Source organism: Trematomus bernacchii, unplaced genomic scaffold (genome assembly GCF_902827165.1).
Source record: "Trematomus bernacchii unplaced genomic scaffold, fTreBer1.1, whole genome shotgun sequence".
Taxonomy (NCBI): domain Eukaryota; kingdom Metazoa; phylum Chordata; class Actinopteri; order Perciformes; family Nototheniidae; genus Trematomus; species Trematomus bernacchii.
The window spans coordinates 129,379-151,277 of record NW_022987720.1 but is presented as its reverse complement, the minus strand read 5'-3'; the positions used below and the strand labels follow the sequence as shown (position 1 = coordinate 151,277).

The window sequence follows — 21,899 nt, the reverse complement described above, 5'->3', positions numbered from 1 at the left end:
CAAAATCGACAAGGGACCCCAGAAGTGGTTTCTTTTTGCTAAATCTCTCTAAAAAGGTCAAATGTCACTTGTTTTGCATCAATCTTGATACAGGGTACTTATTATATATTGTACTTTGGATTCCTAAAGCTTTTAGTCTACCTTACCATCATCCAAGGGTAGTTTTCACTATAAGTAAAAAATAATTTTTGGACGGACACTATAATTTACAGTTTTTTACTATGTAAAATCTGAATTTTCTTTCAAATAAAAAACATCTATATTGATTCTGACTTTTCTACATCCAACTCACAGGTTTATCATTACTTTGAGAAAAAAGATTATTAATTTAACCCTTTTAGAAGGGAAGATATGGTCATTTGTTCTGGGAATGTCATTTTCGAGCCTGAGACCTGAAAAACAGGCTCAGGGCTTAACAGGTTAAAGGAGAATGTGGGGCAGCAGCTGCTGACCAGAAAAGCCAGTCAGGGGCAGTAGGGTGGAATGGTGTTGTTGGACGACAGTGCGCGTATACATCAGGGCTCCACCCACTGTACCCATAGAGTCCAGTAGAGGGCGGAGCCTGTGAGAGATATAACTGGGGGTTACGTATTGTAACCCTAGTTATATAAGCACAGGCGGAGCCCTCTACTCAGGGCACTGTCTGTCCTATTCCGCTCGCTGAAGAGAGGTATTGGATGATAGTCAGGAGGCGAGGCCTCCTTTTATACGGTGTGATGCTCGCGCATTCAGGTAGGCCCGTCCTGGGGCGGCTACGTCTATAGAAGTCTCAGTGGGAGAATGCACGCAGCATAAGGTAATACCCATAGAGTCCAGTAGAGGGCTCCGCCTGTGCTTATATAACTAGGGTTACAATACGTAACCCCCCGTTTTGAGTACTTGCATCCACTTTTGGACTATGTATTAATATATTTAATTATCTGCAGCACTATTTAGGTATTATATCCACATAGCTATTATTATTAATCAAAAACCTTAATGTGTAAATATATTTGATTTTGTCCACATAGCCCAGCCCTAATCCATTCTAGTAAGTTTCATCATTTTGTGTTTGTGTGAAATTGTTTCTGTTGTTTTCAGGACGGGCAGTATGAGTTGAACAGCCAGCCAACCGGCCTCTGCGTGATCATAAACAACGCACGTTTTTTGGATGGTGACGTGAGAGAAGGAACCGATATAGATGCGGGTATGTTACTGAGTTGACAGATTAATATTATCATCCCGGTTTTGCCTGTTGAAGCCTAACTAGGTTTTATTTCCCTGCAGAAAGCTTGGCAAAGGTGTTCAGCTGGCTGGGGTTCAGAGTGCTGATGTGTAAAGACCAAACCAAGGACCAGATGGAGCGAGCGCTGGTATGCTTTGCTTCTCAGTGCGACCTTTCTCAGCTGCAGGAGCTCAATGTCAAGGAGTGGACTCGCAAGGCAAGGCAAGACAAGGCAAGTTTATTTATATAGCACTTTTCTGTACGCGACAATTCAAAGTGCTTTACAAAACAAATTAAAATACTTTTTATGAATAAATACAGTAAAAACACATTATATAATGGCATTTTACAACAGGCATTACAAAGCAAAGATAATAAAATAATTAAAATAAACACCACAGGTATACAATACATGTTTAAAAGGCAGCGGATTCACCGATCTTCGAGAGGCTCCTCAGCATGGCGATGCCTTCATCTGCTGTGTTCTCAGTCATGGAAACAAGGGCAACGTATCGGGGATTGATAGGCAGCTCCTCCCTATCGAACAAATAAGGAAAACCTTCATGGCAACTCAATCTCCCCTCACTGACAAGCCCAAAGTGTTCCTGATCCAGGCCTGCCAGGGACCTGGGGTGTTATTAAAAGATCCGCTGGCTGATGACTCTCACTCGACATCCATCCCTCAGGAAGCAGATTTTCTTTTTCATTATGCCACTGTTGAAGGTCATAATGCTTTAAGAAGCCCAACGGAGGGGAGCGGGTTCATCCAATCTGTCTGTAAGCAGCTAAAAGTGGGCTGTGAAAGGTAAATGTCTAACTCAACATTAATTATATAGTTATTGAAATATCCGAAAGATTTTGTAGATCTAAATCTGATGATAAAATCGTTAACATGTATATTTTACTGTGTGTTTAATGTGACCATCATGTGATAACATGTTTTTCTACCCCTCATATCTTTTTAGGAAAGAAGAAATTCAAGTCATACTCCGCCGCGTGAACAATGAAGTAGCCGGGAAAGATTGTCCAGTAAAGCAGATGCCCGAAATTAGGCATACCCTGAGGAAGGGTCTTGTATTGATTCCAAATCCCAACTCAGGTAGGGTTTTAAAAAAAAAATGCATTCTATCTTTTTTATTATTCTTAATCTCTCATCACTTTGAATAATTGTATTTTATATTGTCACAGATTTTGGTTGCAGAATAAATCTGTCTTTATACCCAAAGAATGATGATCACTGGTTGGTCCATGTTTTGGTAACGGGGGGTAGGGGGGGTGCACATAAGATTTCTCAAGTTTCTACAAACAGAAGCCCTAAATGCCGGACTCTGGTGACATTTGCACACCTAAAAATAGGATAATAATGATAAACGATATTTTTACTCCATCCTCAACACAAGTATGCATAAAAGTGTTCATAAAGTCACCTTTAAAACAAAAATCTATTTACTATTATGTCTTAGGTAAATAAATTCAAACATGACCAGTAGCCTACAAAACTAGTACATTTATATGAAAAAAACAAAAACGTTAAGTAACTGAGTGATGAGTTGAAAATCAATTACCGTTATTTTTAAAGTTTCCTGGACACATGGAGGATTTTAGAACGGATCCAACCAACACATGGATGAATAGGCGGTCGCCTCGGGCGCCAGATCTGGGGGGGAAAAAAACCTTTTTTACTGTTGCCGCTCATCCTAATTTTCGGCCTTGATGCAACAATATTCATAATTAAGTAAATGTAACACCCTTTTCACCCCGGTTACACTTTTCATTTGCCCTGTACGATGGGCACATTTTTACTGCAACTGATTCTAAAGTTTTGTTTCCCAAAGTGTATGTTATGTGTGATGAAGATATACTTAATACTTTCTATAAACTGCCGTTACAGTACGTGCATCGCCGCAGGATTTCCGCCCCGTATAGAATGTGTTTTCAGGATCAATAAAGGAAATCCAACATTCAGAGTTAATTTATAAATAGACTGACTAAATCCTGTGTCTACAGGGGCTGCTTACAAATAGGGAAACTAGTGTGTACAAACAAAGATTGGGGTGCAATACAGTTTTATTTCAATTTGAAAAAATAAAACTACTTTTAAATACAAGGTGACGCCCATTGGAAACAGTAAAGTAAAGATCATTTTCTTAGCCTATTCAATTCATAATATTCATTATTTAAAGGAAAATTGCAAATGTATATTCTTCATAAAGATCATGTCAAACAAGTAGCCTTCGATATTCCTCGGGTCCTTCAGGTAGCTCTCACTGTCAACAAGGTTGGGGTCCCCTGCTCTAGTGACTGAACAAAATGTGTTGAAACTGCTAGAAGTGAGTCGTCATATTATTATTATTCACTGAAAATAAGTGTAAATGTCAAGTTTCAATGCATTTGTAATAAGGGTGAATTTTTATTTAGGAGCATTTGGGTGAAATATGATTACAAAGGGTTTAATACAAGAAATGTAGGCGAATTATCACAGATGAGTGATGGGGGGGGGGGTTGAATCTGTTTTGTTTCCCTACAGGTGAAATCATGACAGATTTACTGGAGAAAATAAAGGGGGAACACCAGGATGTTGCTAAAGTTCTGCAAGGTAAGTGGCCATTTTGAAGAAGTGACTATTGAAAATAAACCATTAGCATAGTTATAGTACTATATTTCAGTTTTAAAAGCATAGATAAAACAAACCGTGTTGTTTCAGAGGCAGGTTTACGCAGCAACTCTGACATCCGGTCACTGACTCGAGAAGAACTGCTCGAGCTGTTTCCTGTGATTTGTTTGTCCATAGCATTTTCAGTTCATGTTCACTGATGATGTTATACTGAGTGCTAACCTGTAAGACTAAGCATCTATTTCTGTTGTGAGAAACAGTGTTAGTTCTTCATGGAAAACATGACTTTTTTTGCAAACATTTCATAATAAAAAGAAGATCTGTGTGTAAAGCATACTCTCTCCAACCTTAGAGTAAAGTCATATAAAGTAGTCCTCTCAGCCATTTCACTGTGTCCAATCAAGCTTTAATGGAAGGAGATCACAAACTTTTGAATGATATTGTGAATGAACCTCACTAATTGATGTTGCTGTTTTTTTTCTCATCAGAAGAGCGCTCCAAGGTTGTGAATAAATGGAAAGGTGAGTCATAGTTGGATAGTTAGAAACTCAGATGTTCAAATTTGTTATAACAATTTTGTTGGAACTGCATAGCAAAACACATCATTTTATTCTAGTGTAGGTTCTCTCAAGTTATGTTTGTGTATTAATCTCTTTGATATTAACATCCATTTTCCTCCCAACAGCCAAATTGGTGTACCAGATGGTTGTTACCGGGACAACCTTTGATGCACATGTTCAACTGATGGAGAAAGTGAAGAAGGACGTTAAGGATCAGTTTGATCTTGTTCAAAGCTACAGCAACGACTACGACGTCACTATTGTCTTCTGCCCCATCGTTTCTCGCATGGGGCCAGATGTTGAGTCAGCCATGAGAGATGTTAAAGGTAAGGGAACATTTGTTTCAGCCTGTTCATACTGAATGGAAATGGCTTCTACATTTGTATTCACATAAAGGTTCTTTCTTACCTGTGTAAGCATAGTCAGGTTATCAAAAATATTGATGTTTTTATTAAGGAATATGCAGTATATTGATATTTATAATTAAACATATAAGCTACATGTTTTGATTATCATTTATCATTTCTTAGGATTGCTTTCCACACCAAACCTTACATTTAGAGCTTTAATCTACCATTTTCCTCCCTAATGATCTCATTTGTCCTCCTCTCTTTTTGTGTCCTCAGGCGATAAACCTGTCATTCTGGTTTTGATGCACCACGCATATGAGGCCAAGTTCATTCCAAATGTGCAACAAGGAGCTAACGTTCAGCTGCAAGTCAACGTTTTCTTCCACGAGACAAAACATGGACTGCTCCACTGTAGAGAAAATGGAGCTGTTGTTTGCGAGATAACAAAACATTTAAAAGAGATCCCCATTCCAAATGCCCAGGTTGTGGCTGCTGCAGTGGCGGAGCTGGGGGGTGGCTGGGAGTGGCCATCCTGGCAACTCCGTTGGCCATACCAAACACCCTCACCACCACCCTCAAATCAGGTGAGCTTTCAAACTAAAATGTGAGATTTAATAGAGGCTACATAGAAACTAGGCCTTAATTAAGTCATTCAATATTTCTGTAATATAACATTTTTGTTTCAGAAGCCCGTTAAACAGCCCCCCCCCACAAGGGTGAATAACGGCAACCCTTCCAAGGGTATGTACAGCCTTTTAACATCCCTTTCACTTTCACATTTGGCACATACTTGCTATTTTGGTACGGTGAAAAGCCCTGGAAATGCTTGTCACTGAACTTTGAGTTTAGAGTATGTCATCCCAGACTTTGGCCTACTGGGTAAAGGGTAAACATCTGTCCACCTTAGCAAACATATGTGCTCAGTTAATCAAATCTATGTGGTTTATTTTTTTGCCAGTCATTGAATTATGCTATTTCCTTGACATTGTCTTTGACACACGGAAATACCCTATCCATGGTTGGTCTAATGTATAAGTAGAACACTTTGAGCTTATAACCCAAAATGAATGTCCCTTTTGGAGTTGATTTTGAAATGTTTCTTCTTCAAGAATTTTCTCATGTCAATGTTTGTTCATGTTTACAACAGCAGAGTTTTTTCAAATTCTACATGACTGGTAGAAAGTTTGGAATCATTTGTTTTATTGAAAAATCCCCAAAATTATAATTCAGACACAAATGTATTATTTATATTGAAATAGCAAAAGAAAAACAATTAAATGAGTATATCTTCTACAAAGCTGATGGTCTCAGAGTTTGCCTGACAAGGGAGATAACTGTTTGTTACCACATTTCCCTCCAAAGACCCTTCAATTTGAAATTGTTTATCAGTTCAGAAGAGCGTATGTGACAGTCAAGTCATTTTTAGCCACAACCGGATGTTTGGGGAAATTGTTCCTCTTTGGGTCTACTGTGGTCAAATGAAATAGAGATAAACTGTGATTTGTTTGTCCATAGCATTTTCAGTTCATGTTCACTGATGATGTTATACTGAGTGCTAACCTGTAAGACTAAGCATCTATTTCTGTTGTGAGAAACAGTGTTAGTTCTTCATGGAAAACATGACTTTTTTGGAAACACTTAATAAAAAAAAGGATCTGTGTGTAAAGCATACTCTCTCCAACCTTAGAGTAAAGTCATATAAAGTAGTCCTCTCAGCCATTTCACTGTGTCCAATCAAGCTTTAATGGAAGGAGATCACAAACTTTTGAATGATATTGTGAATGAACCTGACTAATTGATGTTGCTGTTTTTTCTCATCAGAAGAGCCCTCCAAGGTTGTGAATAAACGGAAAGGTGAGTCATAGTTGGATAGTTAGAAACTCAGATGTTCAAATTTGTTTTTACGATTATTTTGGAACTGCATAGCAAAACACATCATTTTATTCTAGAGTAGGTTCTCTCAAGTTATGTTTGTGTATTAATCTCTTTGATATTTACATCCATTTTCCTCCCAACAGCCAAATTGGTGTACCAGATGGTTGTTACCGGAACAACCTTTGGTGCACATGATCAGCTGACGGAGAAAGTGAAGAATGAAGTAAAGAATCAGTTTGATCTTGTTCAAAGCAACAGCAACGACTACGACGTCACTATTGTCTTCTGCCCCATCGTTTCTCGCATGGGGCCAGATGTTGAGTCAGCCATGAGAGAGGTTAAAGGTAAGGGAACATTTGTTTCAGCCTGTTCATACTGAATGGAAATGGCTTATACATTTGTATTCACATAAAGGTTCTTTCTTACTTATTTAAGCATAGTCAGGTTATCAAAATATTGATGTATTTATTAAGGAATATGCAGTATATTGATATTTATGATTAACCCTTAGATGCACGAATGACTGGACCCTACACTCTTCCATAAGTGGGTCAAAAAGGACCCGTATTAGAATAATATGTGTTTTTATGCCATTTTTGTCATTTTGGTTAAGAAAAATCCCTTGTATAATATTTTGTATTATATTTTGGTTCACACTAGAAATATTTTATATTTAATTGTTCACTATTTATAATTTTAGACATTCTTTTTACATTTTGAAAAAAAAACGAAATTCCATAGAAAATGCATGCGGGTAATTTTTGACCCACTTATGGAAGCTTGGGGTAGTAATACAAAAACTACAATTTCTTAAAATGTAAATTTAAAATTTGAATGGCATGATATCCAAAACATGTTTTTGAGGAATAGCTGGAATATGAAATGATAAAAAATGTATTTACAAAGATACTCTAAGAAAACCACCTCACCGGTTCAAAAAAGACCCAATTATGCATCTAAGGGTTAAACAAATAAACTACATGTTTTGATTATAATTTATAATTTCTTAGGATTGCTTTCCACACCAAACCTTACATTAGAGCTTTAATCTCTAATCTCTAACTCCCTAATTATGTCATTTATCCTCCTCTTTTTGTGTCCTCAGGCGATAAACCTGTCATTCTGGTTTTGATGCACCACGCATATGAGACCAAGTTCATTCCAAATGTGCAACAAGGAGCTAACGTTCAGCTGCAAGTCAACGTTTTCTTCCACGAGACGAAACATGGATTACTCAACTGTGGAGAAAATGGAGCTGTTGTTTGCGAGATAACAAAATATTTAAAAGAGATCCCCATTCCAAATGCCCAGGTTGTGGCTGCTGCAGTGGCGGACCCGGGGTGGCTGGCAGTTACAGGGGGGTTATGTTGGGATTTGATATATGGGGTGGGGTGTCTGTTAAAAGGTGTGACGGTGGGGGGGGGAGGGGGTGTAGAGAGTTAGACGCTCGTGAATTGTCAACGGGGGGGGGGGGGGGGGCGTTCTGTGATTCTCCAGAACTCACAGCTGGCCAGCGTCCCGACTCTCCCGACGGCCAATCCGTGCCTCCCCTGCCTCACCTGACTGCACGTCGCTGACACACACCGCTGCAAACTCTCTGCACGGAGGAGCCGCGGAGGAAGAGACACACGTTCACTAAGCCGAAAAAAATATATCCGGTCACAGTGATCTGCTATTTTAAAGTAAATTCAACACATATCGACGCTAAATATAGCATATATTAAGAACGAGAAAGTGTTAACATATATATCGTTTTTTGTAAACATATGACAAATGTGCGAGGGTGATGACATCAGAGCATCGTCCTATGTGCCGGGGCTTAGCCCCGGACAGCCCCGGCCCAATTTAACCCCTGCTGGTGGCCACACCAAACACCCTCACCACGGGGCCCCAAACAATTTTAGAACATTAAGAAAAAAATGTTTAAGTAACCTTTCATCAACCAAGTCAAGCAGTCAAAATATGATTTATCAGACAGTTTTGATTTTACTCTTCTACCATAATCTGAAAACTTAATTGTATTCTCCTTTTGAGAAGAGAGGTTGGCTACTAATTTGTAGTCCAACTATTTATATCTCTGTGTAATATTTCTCCAGTTGCTACTGTGGTTTCTCTATAACTGTATTATGACATGAATGTAAAGGAAGTGATTAAAGACTGCAACAAAGCTTAGTCATTTGCCAAAAGATTACCTTTCGAATACATACATCCACCAGAAATGTAATTATTTTTTAAAATATTAGAATAAAATGAGCAGCACAGTATATTTGGTTTTCATGCATGAATGTTAATTCTTGCTGCAATTCATTCTAAAGATTTGTTTCCCAGAGTTTATGTGTGAAGACGATATACTTAATACTTTCTATAAACTCGTTACAGCAGGTGCAATCACTTTGTCTGAAGTCCTTTTTAGATATTGTTTATATGACATAACATCCTGAAGCTGGAACATGTATCTTTTTGACGTAAATAGTTCAAGAATAGTGTTGACCCAAATGAATAATACACTCTGATAATTTAAAAAAACCTATAGGAATCCAACAAACATTATAAGGTTTTTGGATTAATTTACATTCATTGTACTGTATCTTAAATGTAACCTCATTGTTATGGCAGGAAAATTGAATCGCAATCAGTTTTAGAAGTAAGTTTTATTTTAACCTCTACTATATATTGAAGCTTATTAAAGCCTTGATATATTTGATATGGATATTCACGTGGTTGGTGGACACTAAGTCAAATGCAGCCATCAAACTGAGCATCCAATACTGTAAGTCACATACGGAGGAGCAGTCATGAAATAAAAATGTCAAATAAATGATTGGATTCTAAGGCTTTTGTTCATGAAATGAGAATTGTTTTATTTCTGTTGATGTAGTCTAATACATGCTGAACATCCGATACTATCATCTTAGAGTTAAACACATAACTACTGATATTTTGTGAGTAGTATAAGGAAGACCCCAATGAAATGCCAGCTTCTTTAACTTGCAGTTGTTAGGCCATCAACTAATAAAAAAACGTTTTTGTTATTCAAGAATATCTATATAAAAGTCAATCAGGAGGAATACATTAGGGGTTTCTCGCATGGGGCCAGATGTTGAGTCAGCCCTGAGAGATGTTGAAGGTAAGGGAACTTTTGTTTCAGCCGGTTCATACTGAATGGAAATGGCTTATACATTTGAATGAACATATAGGTTAACTCTTACTTGTGTAAGCAAAGTTAGGTTACCAAAATATGTATGTATTTATTAAGGAATATACCTATATTGGTATTTATAATTAAACAAAAAAGCTACATGTTTTGATGATCATGTATCGTCTGCGTCTCTTAGAATTGCTTTTCACACCAAACCTTACATTAGAGCTTCCTCCTTGATTATCTAATTTGTCCTCCTCTCTTTTTGTGTCCTCAGGTGATAAACCTGTCATTCTGGTTTTGATGCACATGCATATGCCTCATTCACATGCATATGAGGCCAAGTTCATTCCAAAGGTGCAACCAGGGCGTGCCGACGCTAACGTTCAGCTGCAAGTCAACGTTTTCTTCCACGAGACGAAACATGGATTCTGTGAAGAAAATACAGCTGCTGTTTGCAATATAAAAAAGTGTGCACCATTTCAAATGCCCTGGCTGTGGCTGCTGGAAATACTGGATCACTGGCAACAATAACACGAATGGCGGGAGCAGTCGTCTATTATTTATATGATTGGGTTAAGTAAAGCAACAAAGTGTAATGAACCACAACCAGCACAAGTCAAACATGTTGGATTTGACTTTCCTACCGATTGTGTAAAAATTATTTTATCCTCATTTGTAAAAAATGTAGCTACTGATTTGTGTTCTAATGATGTCCGTAATCATTTAAATCATTACATTGCATACCTTCTTCATCTAACTTGTGTTTTGGCAGTTTACATTTTTGTTTTATTGTGAGCTGCCACTGACATCAGACTTATTTTTTCAGAAAATGCTTTTCTCGTAATCAAATATCCAGTGTCCAGTTTATATTGTTGTTTCTGTTTATAATTAGATGTGAACTTACATTTGATTAAAGAGTGCCACAAAGTTCCTTAGGGGGGCAAAAGGATGACCTTTGAATATCTATCTAGGCCAAATACTACAATTACTGCAAACATTAAAATAAAATTGATAAATTATGGCTAAATACATTATTGTGCATTTTTGCTGTACCTGATTCTAAAAATACTTATTACTTCAGATACAAATGCATTACGAGTGTAATCATATTGTCTGTAGTCTTTTTTTGATATAGTAAATATTTCTCTAGCTGTACTGAACTTGGAACATGTATTTTTACATGTTTTAAACATTTAAGATTATTATTGATCAAAATGCACTGCAATTGAATAATAAACTCTGCTGATTATAAAAAAGAAAAATGTTAAACAAGAAACAGTTCCGTCATTACATATAATGATTAGTATATTATATGTCCAGACTAGCAGGTTACAGTTGTTAACAAATTATCTCAACTATATTGAATTATTGAAGTTAATGTTGACATAAAGGCAAATATTTTAACAGTCGAATTCCCCATGCTTTTATTCTGGAAAGAGATAATCTATTTTGCTCTGAAAAGCCAGGCCGGAAGTGGAACATTATTTACAAATAGAAGCTGCTTTCTGTTAGCGCGTGCTGTGAAGAGAAATGTTTTTTTCCCCGTTACATTTTTTGACTTTTCTTCTGACAAAAACTGCCACCAACGAGTTTTCTGCAGCATCAACACCATGACAATTTATCAAGAAGTTATATTAGTTTAAACAATTACCTGCACAACAGTTAGCTTACAGTTAGCTCAAAGGTGTTCTCCAGCATGGCAGTTTGATCCATTTCAGCAGGTGTTAGCTACAGGGAGGACAAGTCTGTCTCTACAGGCTACACGTCCTTCACTTTTCCCAGGAGAGTTTAAGGTTATTAACCCTGTTTTAGCTCCTACGTTAGCTTTGACGTGTCTTCAAATACCCAGCTGTAAACGCCAGTAACGTAAGCAGAAGTTTGTCTCGCTTGTGTGTCATGCTCCTCGTTCGCTTTCTGTTGAGCCCCTGCAGATCCACGTGTTCAAAAATAGTTTGTTTGCATAGAGGTTTTACTGTCAATAAACCATCATCATCTCACAGACTGCATACCATCTCTAACAGCCACTATCGTACCGTCAACCCACTGAAGCCATCCATACACCGGTTTGGACTAAAGGTAATGAAATGGAAGTCATTAAGAGAAAAATAACTCATAAAGTCCTCACTTCAGATGCATTAAAGCTAAATATGATGATGGTTTTGATCTACTTATTTGATTCCTCTCTGTTTTAGGCTCATACCTGCCTTTATCAGTTAACAGTGTGTAATATGCAGCCAGCCAGTATATCCTATGGCAAAGACACCACTGTTATTGCCCCAGATGATGATGATGATGTGGAGGAAGAGCTTTGCCCGGGAACCTCCACAGTGTCAGGTGAGAATACCTGACGTGCTGACTGGGTTTGACTAAATGTAAGCAAGTAAGCACCTGTTGAACTTGATAAACTCAAAAAGACTCAACTTCACATTGTATCAAACGGATGAAGCCTTATGATTATTTGGTTTTCTTTCAGTTAATGGTGAAAACAGATTTGACAGTACAGTGACATCTGGTGGCTTGCAAAACTTAAAACATCCATTTAAGCTTGGGGCTGATTTTAATACTTCCAATCTCATATTTGAGTTTTAAAAATCCTAAAAGCCTGCATGGTACTTCTCGTCTAGGTGTGATGCATTAAATGTTGGTGTTATTGTGCAATATGTACAGTCAAATAATTAATGCATTCATTGTCCAGGTTCACATATTGTTGATGTGATTACAATTAACGTACTTTATTGCCGTAGTTAAGGCCAAGTGACCACTCTTAAGGCTTTATATGAGTGGACATGTGACAAAATGCTATGATCAATAGTTAATTCTTACTTTTATGACTTATACATTTGTATAATTAAAAAATGCTGCCATACTTAAGATGTGTTTTTTAGTGTTAAATAGTTTAATTGCAAAACTTTCCAAACTTTATAACTCATTGAAGCACCTTGTGTCATCTGTCACATGGTGTATTTCACTTGACAAGCTTTGACATCATGTATTAAAACTCTACAAAATAGGCTTCTTTATCATGTCAAGTCAATTGTATTTACACAGCCAGATATCACAAGTCACACTTTTGTATTATGGGGCTCTACAATTTGATAGACACATCTGTTTCATGGCTGCTCATGGGTGAAATTAAAGTAAAAAAATATCTTTTAGTGTTCTATGCAGCATCTCAAGCTGGCCAGATGTGAAATATTGCAGTTGTTTATGTTGCTCTTTTTAGAATTGATCTATTATACCTTAATACAACTCATCCTCACAAAGGAATCTGCTACACTATCTTACTCTGTTTGAATATCAGCATGCCGGCTTCACTTCATTTAAGTGGCTTTTTCCACCTTGTCACTGGGCAACATTTGAAACGCTTGCATGACCAAATGAATATGTAGCTACAAAAAATATAAAACATTATATTCACAACAATGTATTGCTTTGCTTGTTTCTGATTTAAAAATATATTTGTTCCTCTAGCGGTCGTGACATGTTATTTTCATGTTTTAGCCAATTAAAGTTATAATATATTGCTTTTTCTTATAGTCAAGCATTTTACAAAAGTTTCAGAAAAGCACTCTGTATAGTTGTTGTTTTTTGGTGAGCCTAATTAATATGAACTGTTGTTGTATTGTGATTTATTTCTTTGCTATGGCAGCTCCAGATCCAGTAGGATCAAATGAGAAGAAGATGAAAAGGAAGAAGAGGAGGGAGAAGAGGAAATTAATAAACAGACACCTCAAGTCAGCTGAAACCTCGGACAATTATATGTCAGAGCTTCCGTTTTCTCTGACCAGCCCCACCACATGGAAAGAGCTTGGATGTGTGTATATTCTTGAAGTGATGTTTATACTTATACAACTTAGAGTTTTTTTTAATAGTACGCTTGCCCTTTCTCTCTAGTCTCCGGCCCAGCTTCAACTCAGAAGAAGAGAAAGAGGAAGAGAGGAGACATTGGAGGGCGAGTTGACAGCGAAGAGGACGCAGATAAGAAGAAAAAAAAGAAAGAGTGCGTGCGGCCCAACTACTTTATCTCCATCCCCATCACTAACACACAGGTGAGGTATAGAGGTTCTATTCACTTGCTTGTGTACTTTAAGGATCATACTTACGTTTGTGTGCATTGTATCCAATTATTTTTTTAAATTACAGGTTTTATTTATTAAAAATGTTTGCCAGCTTACTGATCAACTTATTGATTATCCACTTTTTGTTTTATCATCCTTTTCCCAACATTCATGTTTGTTTGCAATTCACCCAACTGATCAGAAGACCTTCCAAAAACTATGTACTCTTCCATCTACATAACATATCTTTCACAAAAGATATACAACCTATAATATTATTCAATGTGATGGACTATCAGTAACTTAAGCACTTTAAAGTTAGTAAATTATTTTGAACTACTTAAGTAATTGCAAATGTGTTGCTAAATAAATGTATTAAGCATTCAAAACTATTGTATGCTTTGGACAGGAGGCAGCAAATGAAAAAAAAAGAAGTGTAGTAAATTGGAAATGTAAAACAAACATAAGCAACTGGGATATTTAAGGAAAGTTCTCCTTTTGTAGAGAAGTCTTTAATCTCTTATCCTAAAATACTGTTGATTAATTTAGTGTTTGACACTTGGTCATGGTCAGTGTAGCCAAATCGGTAACTGCAGAAAATCTGAAACACTGAAATCTTAATGCTTATCGACAAAAAAAAACCTCTGAATGAACTTAGACTTACCTCATGGTTATCTTTTATTGACGCCTCATCTGTGGTGTTGAACTGCAGAAGTTGCCTCTCTTTCAGTCTTCCTCCATACATCCAGAGGAGTGGAGGTAAAGAACATATAGGACTAGAATAGGTAACAAACAGACCCTGAATGTGACAGCATATGCCGGCTGCTGCTGATTGAACTTAAATCTATCCAATGACAGATCAGCTCAGCCGTGACCCAGGTCCAAGAGGCGGTACTTCAGCAGGAGCCCCGATTGGCCAGAGCCATGATCCCTGTCCCAACTCTCCACATCACGCTATTAGTCACTCATCTCGCCAGTCAGGAGCAAGTAGACCTGTGAGTGGATGCACACACAGACACACTAACACTCTGTAACGCACATAATGGCTTCATAATATTTATACACACTTACAAACCACTAAAGCTTTAGTCTAACTAAACATTTTGGGAAACGTTTAACATTTTTGTTGTAAAAAGCTATCAAACAGTCAATACATTCCAACCATTACACTTTTTCAAAGCAGAAATGCAGCACAGGTTTTTAGAAATGACAGTAATCATGTGTATGGAGGGTTTAAAGGACAGAAATGAAATGTGTGTAAAAATATAAATATATAATAACAAATATATAATGTTTAATTCAATGCTCTAATAATTCTGTAATTTATTGCTTAATGTCCACCATTTATAAATAAATCCCATATGAAATAACACATCATATATGTCACATATATGTTTTAAATAAATACATTAGAATAAGTGTGTAATTATTTAATACTTGTATTGATATGTATATATATATTATATATTTATAGTTTTTTTATACAGTATACACTAGACCAGGGGTTTTCAAAGTGTGGGAAGGTGAGCCTCCCCTCAGAGAACATATGAACAGCCGCGCCCCCCCTCCCAATTATTATTGCTATTATTATTATTATTATTATTATTATTATTATTGTTGTTGTTGCTATAATGCAGGGGTATTACATTGCATTTCAAAGAGGTCCAGTAAGAGAACATGTCATTAAATGCTCTGTTTTCGCTGTCTACCTTCCGCCATTTGAAATTATTCCGATTGTTTCTCTCTTCTTGTCTCGTCTCTGTGAGTGTGTTTGAATCTATCGTGCTGACTCACTGACTGCACCGATTTGATTGGCTGAGTAGCGTCACCTCCTTAAAACATTAAACAATCACTTTTTAAAACCTTTTTATCTTTATGTTTTAAACATATTGTATAAAACTCCCCCACTACTTGGACTATTCCTTGCACCCCTCTAGAATAAGCCCGAATGGTCTCAACCATATTGCATCAGTAACGTGCACTTGTTGACTTGTTATAACAAGATCGCAAGGACACTGGTAGCATCGTACAATTGACTGTTGTTCAGTTTGTGTGTTGTGGAACATGCGTGTCCGTGCACGAAAATATACCACACACCCAATTACAATAGCATGTTCAATTCACTACCCTGGAAGTTAATAAAGTTGTTAAAGTTGGAACAGCCTGTGGACAGCCGTTCTTCCTTGCATGTCAGTCGCCGACACCTTCTTACAGAGGACAGGCACATCTAGCTGCAGCATGACCCGTATATTTTCGCACGCCGTGTTCTCAACACATATCTTTTTTAAATGTTTTACATTTTCAACATCGTGGATAAATCCTTATATGCTCCCGGCAACACACTGAACGTCAACTTTGCCTCCTTATTACACTCACCCCTACTTTAGTGGGAACAATGAGTCTGCGTCTTTGATGCACACAGGAATAAACGCAGATCATCCTCTGGCTGCAGCCTTGACCGGCACTTGCTTCTGATCAGTCAATGCGGAAAACCCGCACTCACACAGGTAGGTGGAGATGAAGGGAATGAGCACTTTTACAGCCTTTTGGTGAGGTGGGGGAACTCGGTCTCCACAGACAGCCAAAAGTGTGCAAGTGTCACTTTACTCGTCTTTTTCTCGTTATTATTTTTTCTCACGCTGCGCCTCCCCTGAAGCTCTCTGGCGCCCCCCAGGGGAGGCGCGCCTCACACTTTGAAAACCGCTGCACTAGACCAGTGCTTCTCAAAGTGTGGTCAGCGGACCACTGGTGGTCCGTGAGCGCACCCTAGTGGTCCGTGAGTATATTGGTAAAATTTCACATTTAAAATAAATAAATACATTTAAGTTTTCCGCTCTCTCGCGGGAATATCTCCGCAATGGAACGAGCTTAAGTTTCACTTTCAATTGCATGATATAGCCCAGCGCAACACCTTTGTCACACATGTTGCCACTTGTTTTTACCATTTTCACGCGATTTATAATCTGTTCTAGAAAAACTATGTGTTTTTTCTTTTTCGATTTCATGAAGCGTATTATCCATGCTGAAAGTAGATTTAGATGTTTTAGGAGTTAGATAGAGATTATTATCTAATATATGCATCCAATGAAGCATTGCATGAAGTCTGTTGATGAATCAGAGGCTGTTGTTGGGGCTGCAAAAACTTTTTTTTATTTTTGTTTTGTAGGCAGACCATGCAGGCCAGCCCGATGGTCACCAAGGTTCATGTTTTAATAGCATTTTTACAAAAAAAGCCCACGCGAGCCAAACATGTGAAAAATGGCTTGGACCTCAGAGAGTTAAACTTGGGCCTGCGACCTTAGTTTTACTGTATTTCGTTTTTAAAATCAACAGCGGAGGTTTGTGTATTTTGCATATCTCTCAATAGCCAACGATCTGTGAGTCTGTTGGACATAAACTCCGTAATAAATGTAGTCTACATTTCATAAGAGGTGTAAAACCTGAGCATTTTAAATCGCATTTGAACGAAATGCTTATATAATCTGTAGTTGTATTTGTATTGTTGATTTAATGAGTGAACGAGGCGATATAGAGAAGGTTAAGCTGTCATAATTAGGCTGTAATTTGTTATATACTGTTGGAGTGGTAAGCAGGCCTATTGTTTTGGGATATTTGGTGAGTTAGGTGGTCCACGAGTGTTTTTTTATTGGTTAAGTGGTCCTTTGCATGAAAAAGTTTGAGAAACACTGCACTAGACTGTTGTGTAAGATACAACACATTACCTCTGACAATATATCCAGTAATTTGCACAACATTTGTTTTTGAAAGCAGGGATCATGAGCTCTCAGTTGAATTGATCAGCTTTATGACGTGCACATACATCCTGCGCAGATTACATTTTTCTTCATTGACTGATTGTTGAATAAAAATCCCTCTTTTGTCCTGGATTCTGCCTTTTCCTATTGCCCTGCCATGATATAACCAATAATACAGCTTTGAATACTTCTTCAATCGGACAGAGTACCACTCAAATCAGTTTAATGCTTGCAACCATATATTATCATTCAGTCTGTGATGCTGTGCATTGTTACCACATCAGAGAGACAAACAAGGCCTCGTGGTTGTTGTGGTCGGATGGAGAGTCCTGCAGTGAATAATAACAAGCATGTAACGCTGCTTTTGTCTTTATCTCTCCCTCTCAGCACTTCCAGGGAAACTGCTTGATCGTGCTTTAAATGTTTAAGGGTTAGATTACGATAATGAGAAAAGCACTGCTGAAGGAGGATGGTCCCTGAGGCCAGAAAGTAATCTGAGGCTTTTATTCCAGTTAATAACCAGAGTAAAATGTCTCTCTTAAACCTCCTCAATATGATGTACATTTCATCCTATTCCATAAATGTGTAATGTAAATGGTCAAACAATAACACAGGAGACATTGCTAACCATCTAGTGTCGTCAATGAGGAAGAATACTACCAATTTGTATTATATTTTAAGTACACTTTTAGAAATATGTAAAATCATTTCCAACATTCAACACAAAAAAGTGCATTTTATATTCTTGATTTCTCATTCATTTGATATGTTCATGTTTTCAGCTCAATGCAGCTTGTGTGATGATACTGATGCTTAATCTTAAGTAGAAGATTGTGTCATTAGTAATCACTGGATTCTCTCGTTATGTAATATGAGCGGGAGGGAGAGAGGGGATTAAGTTGTGAACCGGTGTGTGTCAGCGTGTGTGTGTGTATTAGTGTTTGTGTGTGTGCGGTGTTCATTCATGTGTTTATATTTTCTTACAGGGCCACAACCGTCCTGGCTGAGGCCGAGCCGTCATTGGCCGAGCTGCTGGGTGGGCGGGATCTGGTGCTGCCCTTCTCGGGGATCGGTCATTTCAGGAAGGAGGTGGTGTTTGTTGGGCTGGCCCCCGGACAACACAGACACACACTGGACAGTCTGGCAGGTTGGTGACAAACATTTGACTTTTCGCTCTTTTAAATGCGTCTGTCTGTCTGTTGAATCCCATTGTTGTGTCTCTTTGTGCTGTATTAATGTAAACATTTCTTTAGAAGATGTTAATGTGATACCGTACTTTCTCTTTACGGTCAACTGAGGAGCTCTGAAGATTTGTTGTCTTTCCTAATGACACTCAAATGGGGCGGATGCTTTCTGCTGTGGTCACAGAGGAGACATCTTTAGGACATCATATGGTGTAATCTATGAAGGCTAACCCTCACACTCTCGCATTCAATATATTGTGGATTGACCTGAGGCACAGGAGAATTCTTTGACCTGCATTTATGCCCTGCACTACTCTTAATGTGTTAAAATATCGTTTAGGTTGATTAAAATAAAAACACAGCAAGAACATATTGGAAAAGAAATCCTGGAAGAGATATGCCGATTCTTTACTTAAGTAAAAGTATAAATAATATTGTCTTAAAGTACTACTAAAGTATCAAAACATATTATATTATATTATATATTATATCATATTATGTTATATTGTGATTATCGTACAATATTATTTAATTCTGCTAATATCACTCACCTTTACACGCAAGGGTATTTAATTATTGTAGTTCATAATTGTGGAGCCAGTTATAGACACTTAATATAATACCTGGTAGATAAGTATTATAGTAGTGCATCATATCATATTAGCATGTTTATGGTTAATGTAACTAAAGCTGTCAAAGTAGTGGAGTCAAAAGTACAATATTTAAAATACCAGTATGTCAAAATAGTAAATAACATTCCACCACTGCTTAAAATGGTATAAGTGGATTTGGTCAAATAATATGTTTTTTGGGTCATTTTCTGTGTGTGTGTATCTGGATAATGTTTTGACGCAAGTGTGTACAGCTGTGCGTGTGATATGTCTTCATCTATCTTCTCACATTCATAATTTTGCATCTGTACCAGTGTGGGGGTGTGTGTGTGTGTGTGTGGAAGCACTTGCATGTGTGTTTTTGTGTTGTGCCTTTGGCAACAACATTAAGCCAACATTTCTAAGAGGATTCTCACTCTATTGCTCATGCGACACCGACACACACACACACACACGAATACACACACATTTATTTTAATATTAACTGCTCAGATCAGAGCAAATATTACATTTGGCATATTAGTGACGATCAAGCGAGTCAAATCCCTAAAGGCATTTCATCACAGGGCTTGATATGAATCGGAAAAGCAGTAGATTCATCTTTTAAAGAGATCGGAGAGATGGTTGAACGCAATTAACCCGGCTATCAGGGTTCAATTCATCTTGAAAAGTCACCTGATTGGAATTTTATGAAACATTTGTGTCTGCTTGACGAGGAAGTAGTGATGAGCTTTTAATGCCAAGTGACCAGAGAAAGGTAGGTGTGTTTCTTTTTGCTTGGAGGTAAACATGCAGCGTCAAAATGTCTAACTCGTGATCTACTCCATCAAACCTCTTAGCTGACATGAATACAGGCAGACCCTCCCTAATTAACCCAATCAAACTCAACCAAGCGTAACCCTCGAGTGATTGATCGCCTGCTGCAGCTCATGTGAAGTGTGTTGAAAATTATTAATAGGAAGAGTTTTGCTCGATTGGTCGTTTCATGTTGACATTTGGGTGCTGGCGTTTACAGCCTCAAATGAATTATGGCAGTAGTTGAGCTTTAAAAAGGAGCACAAACACCTGTGTATTCAATCAACAACTGTGTTAGCTATAGAATCAGACATTTGTTCCATGATAGAATGAACAAAATAAAAGATTACAAAAGAAATGTGGAATTTATTATATAATATACGAAGTAAAAGGTGCAATTAAAGATAAGATAAACAAACATAAGAATTCAAGTAAAACGTAAAATCAAAGATACCAAGTCAAGTGCCGGGATATTTAGTGCATGATGCTCGGAGGGAGGGGTAAACAGTCTGATAGCCACAGGCCTACACTCTTTATCAAACATAAAAGCGTTCAAAAGGAATGCTGCAAAGTGGTTCAAGATTTGTATTAATTCGTTGTTTTCCAAAGCTTTTATTTATTTATTCTTTTTATCATGAGTTCAAAACTTTACACCTTTTATACAAACAAAAGTAAGTCAAACATGTTACCAAAACAAAGAGGGGGATACAGTTTACAGCTAGTAATGCAGTTTCTATTGGCTTATCACTTTCATACTATAATAACATTATGTCAATCGCTTGATATGGGGCCGATGTCTTTATGTCAGAATCAGAATAGGAATACCTTTATTCGGCCCATAGAGGGGAAATGTACATTGTATTAAGTAAACAGCCAAGATAGCTTAATATCAATCAATAAGCATGCAGACAAATATTGAAGGTAAAACTAGAAATTACACAATTTACAAAATACACATGTCAAAACCTTATACATTTTTCCCGTTTTCTGTTTTTCACTCTTACAGAATAAGTCATTTTAGTTTTCTTTTTTTAGCCACCGTTTATTTTCCCAGGTATAAATTGAAACATTTCTTTGAGATTATACATCCTAATAAGGCTCTATTATTTGCGACTCTCCAGTATATATTTGCTTTATTCACCTCGGTATTTCCTCAACCGTGTTTGTTGACATTCGTTGTTTGCTTTTTATATAAGGCGTAATAAAGTAAAAAACTATTTCAATTTAGGTGAATTTGTTGAATCAAGTGCTCCACTATGATGCCATTCTCTTTAGGTTTGACATCAAATATAGTTCCAGCCTTACGGTTCATTAAGCTATGATGAAGTGTAGAAATAAGCCATGCTGTTGTTTGATGAAACACATTGACTTCTTCCACAGGAGTATTTCCCTCCGATTCCTCCCTTTTTAGTTTTTATTTATATTTCTGACGTGAAAAATGATACCGCAACTCCAGAAAATGACATCAGCGAGTCCATATGTTTGTATTGGAAAACTAAATAAGGATAAGGCAGGAAGTCAGACTGCAGTCTGCTCCCTCCACCCCATCATCGATTATATACTAACCTTTCTCTCCCTGTGGAGCTCGTCTTCTAAAAATACCCCCCTGGTTTCCCTGTAAACCTCATCAGTCGGTGTCATTGTGTGTGTCTGTCCTTGCAGGTTATTTACTGCTAGTTTGTGTCCTTGTTTTGTATCTGTTTGGTCAAAGGATATGAAAGTAAAACGCTTCTTTGCCCATCTTCTGACTC

At 37.5% G+C, this 21,899-nt stretch overlaps 1 protein-coding gene across 1 annotated transcript in view; it reads left to right on the top strand.

Moving 5' to 3' along the window:
- The first annotated feature begins 1,078 nt into the window (after window positions 1-1,078).
- The window catches only part of LOC117492692, a 133,886-nt gene continuing 113,065 nt past the window's right edge, over window positions 1,079-21,899 (top strand). Inside the window, exons 1-9 of the mRNA XM_034143086.1 lie at window positions 1,079-1,186; window positions 1,267-1,436; window positions 1,606-2,009; window positions 2,170-2,303; window positions 3,732-3,800; window positions 4,307-4,339; window positions 4,504-4,704; window positions 4,996-5,312; window positions 5,415-5,469. Of these exons, the coding sequence (XP_033998977.1) occupies window positions 1,311-1,436; window positions 1,606-2,009; window positions 2,170-2,303; window positions 3,732-3,800; window positions 4,307-4,339; window positions 4,504-4,704; window positions 4,996-5,312; window positions 5,415-5,469 (1,339 nt within the window). The 5' untranslated portion in view covers window positions 1,079-1,186; window positions 1,267-1,310. The remainder of the gene's footprint in view (window positions 1,187-1,266; window positions 1,437-1,605; window positions 2,010-2,169; window positions 2,304-3,731; window positions 3,801-4,306; window positions 4,340-4,503; window positions 4,705-4,995; window positions 5,313-5,414; window positions 5,470-21,899) is intronic.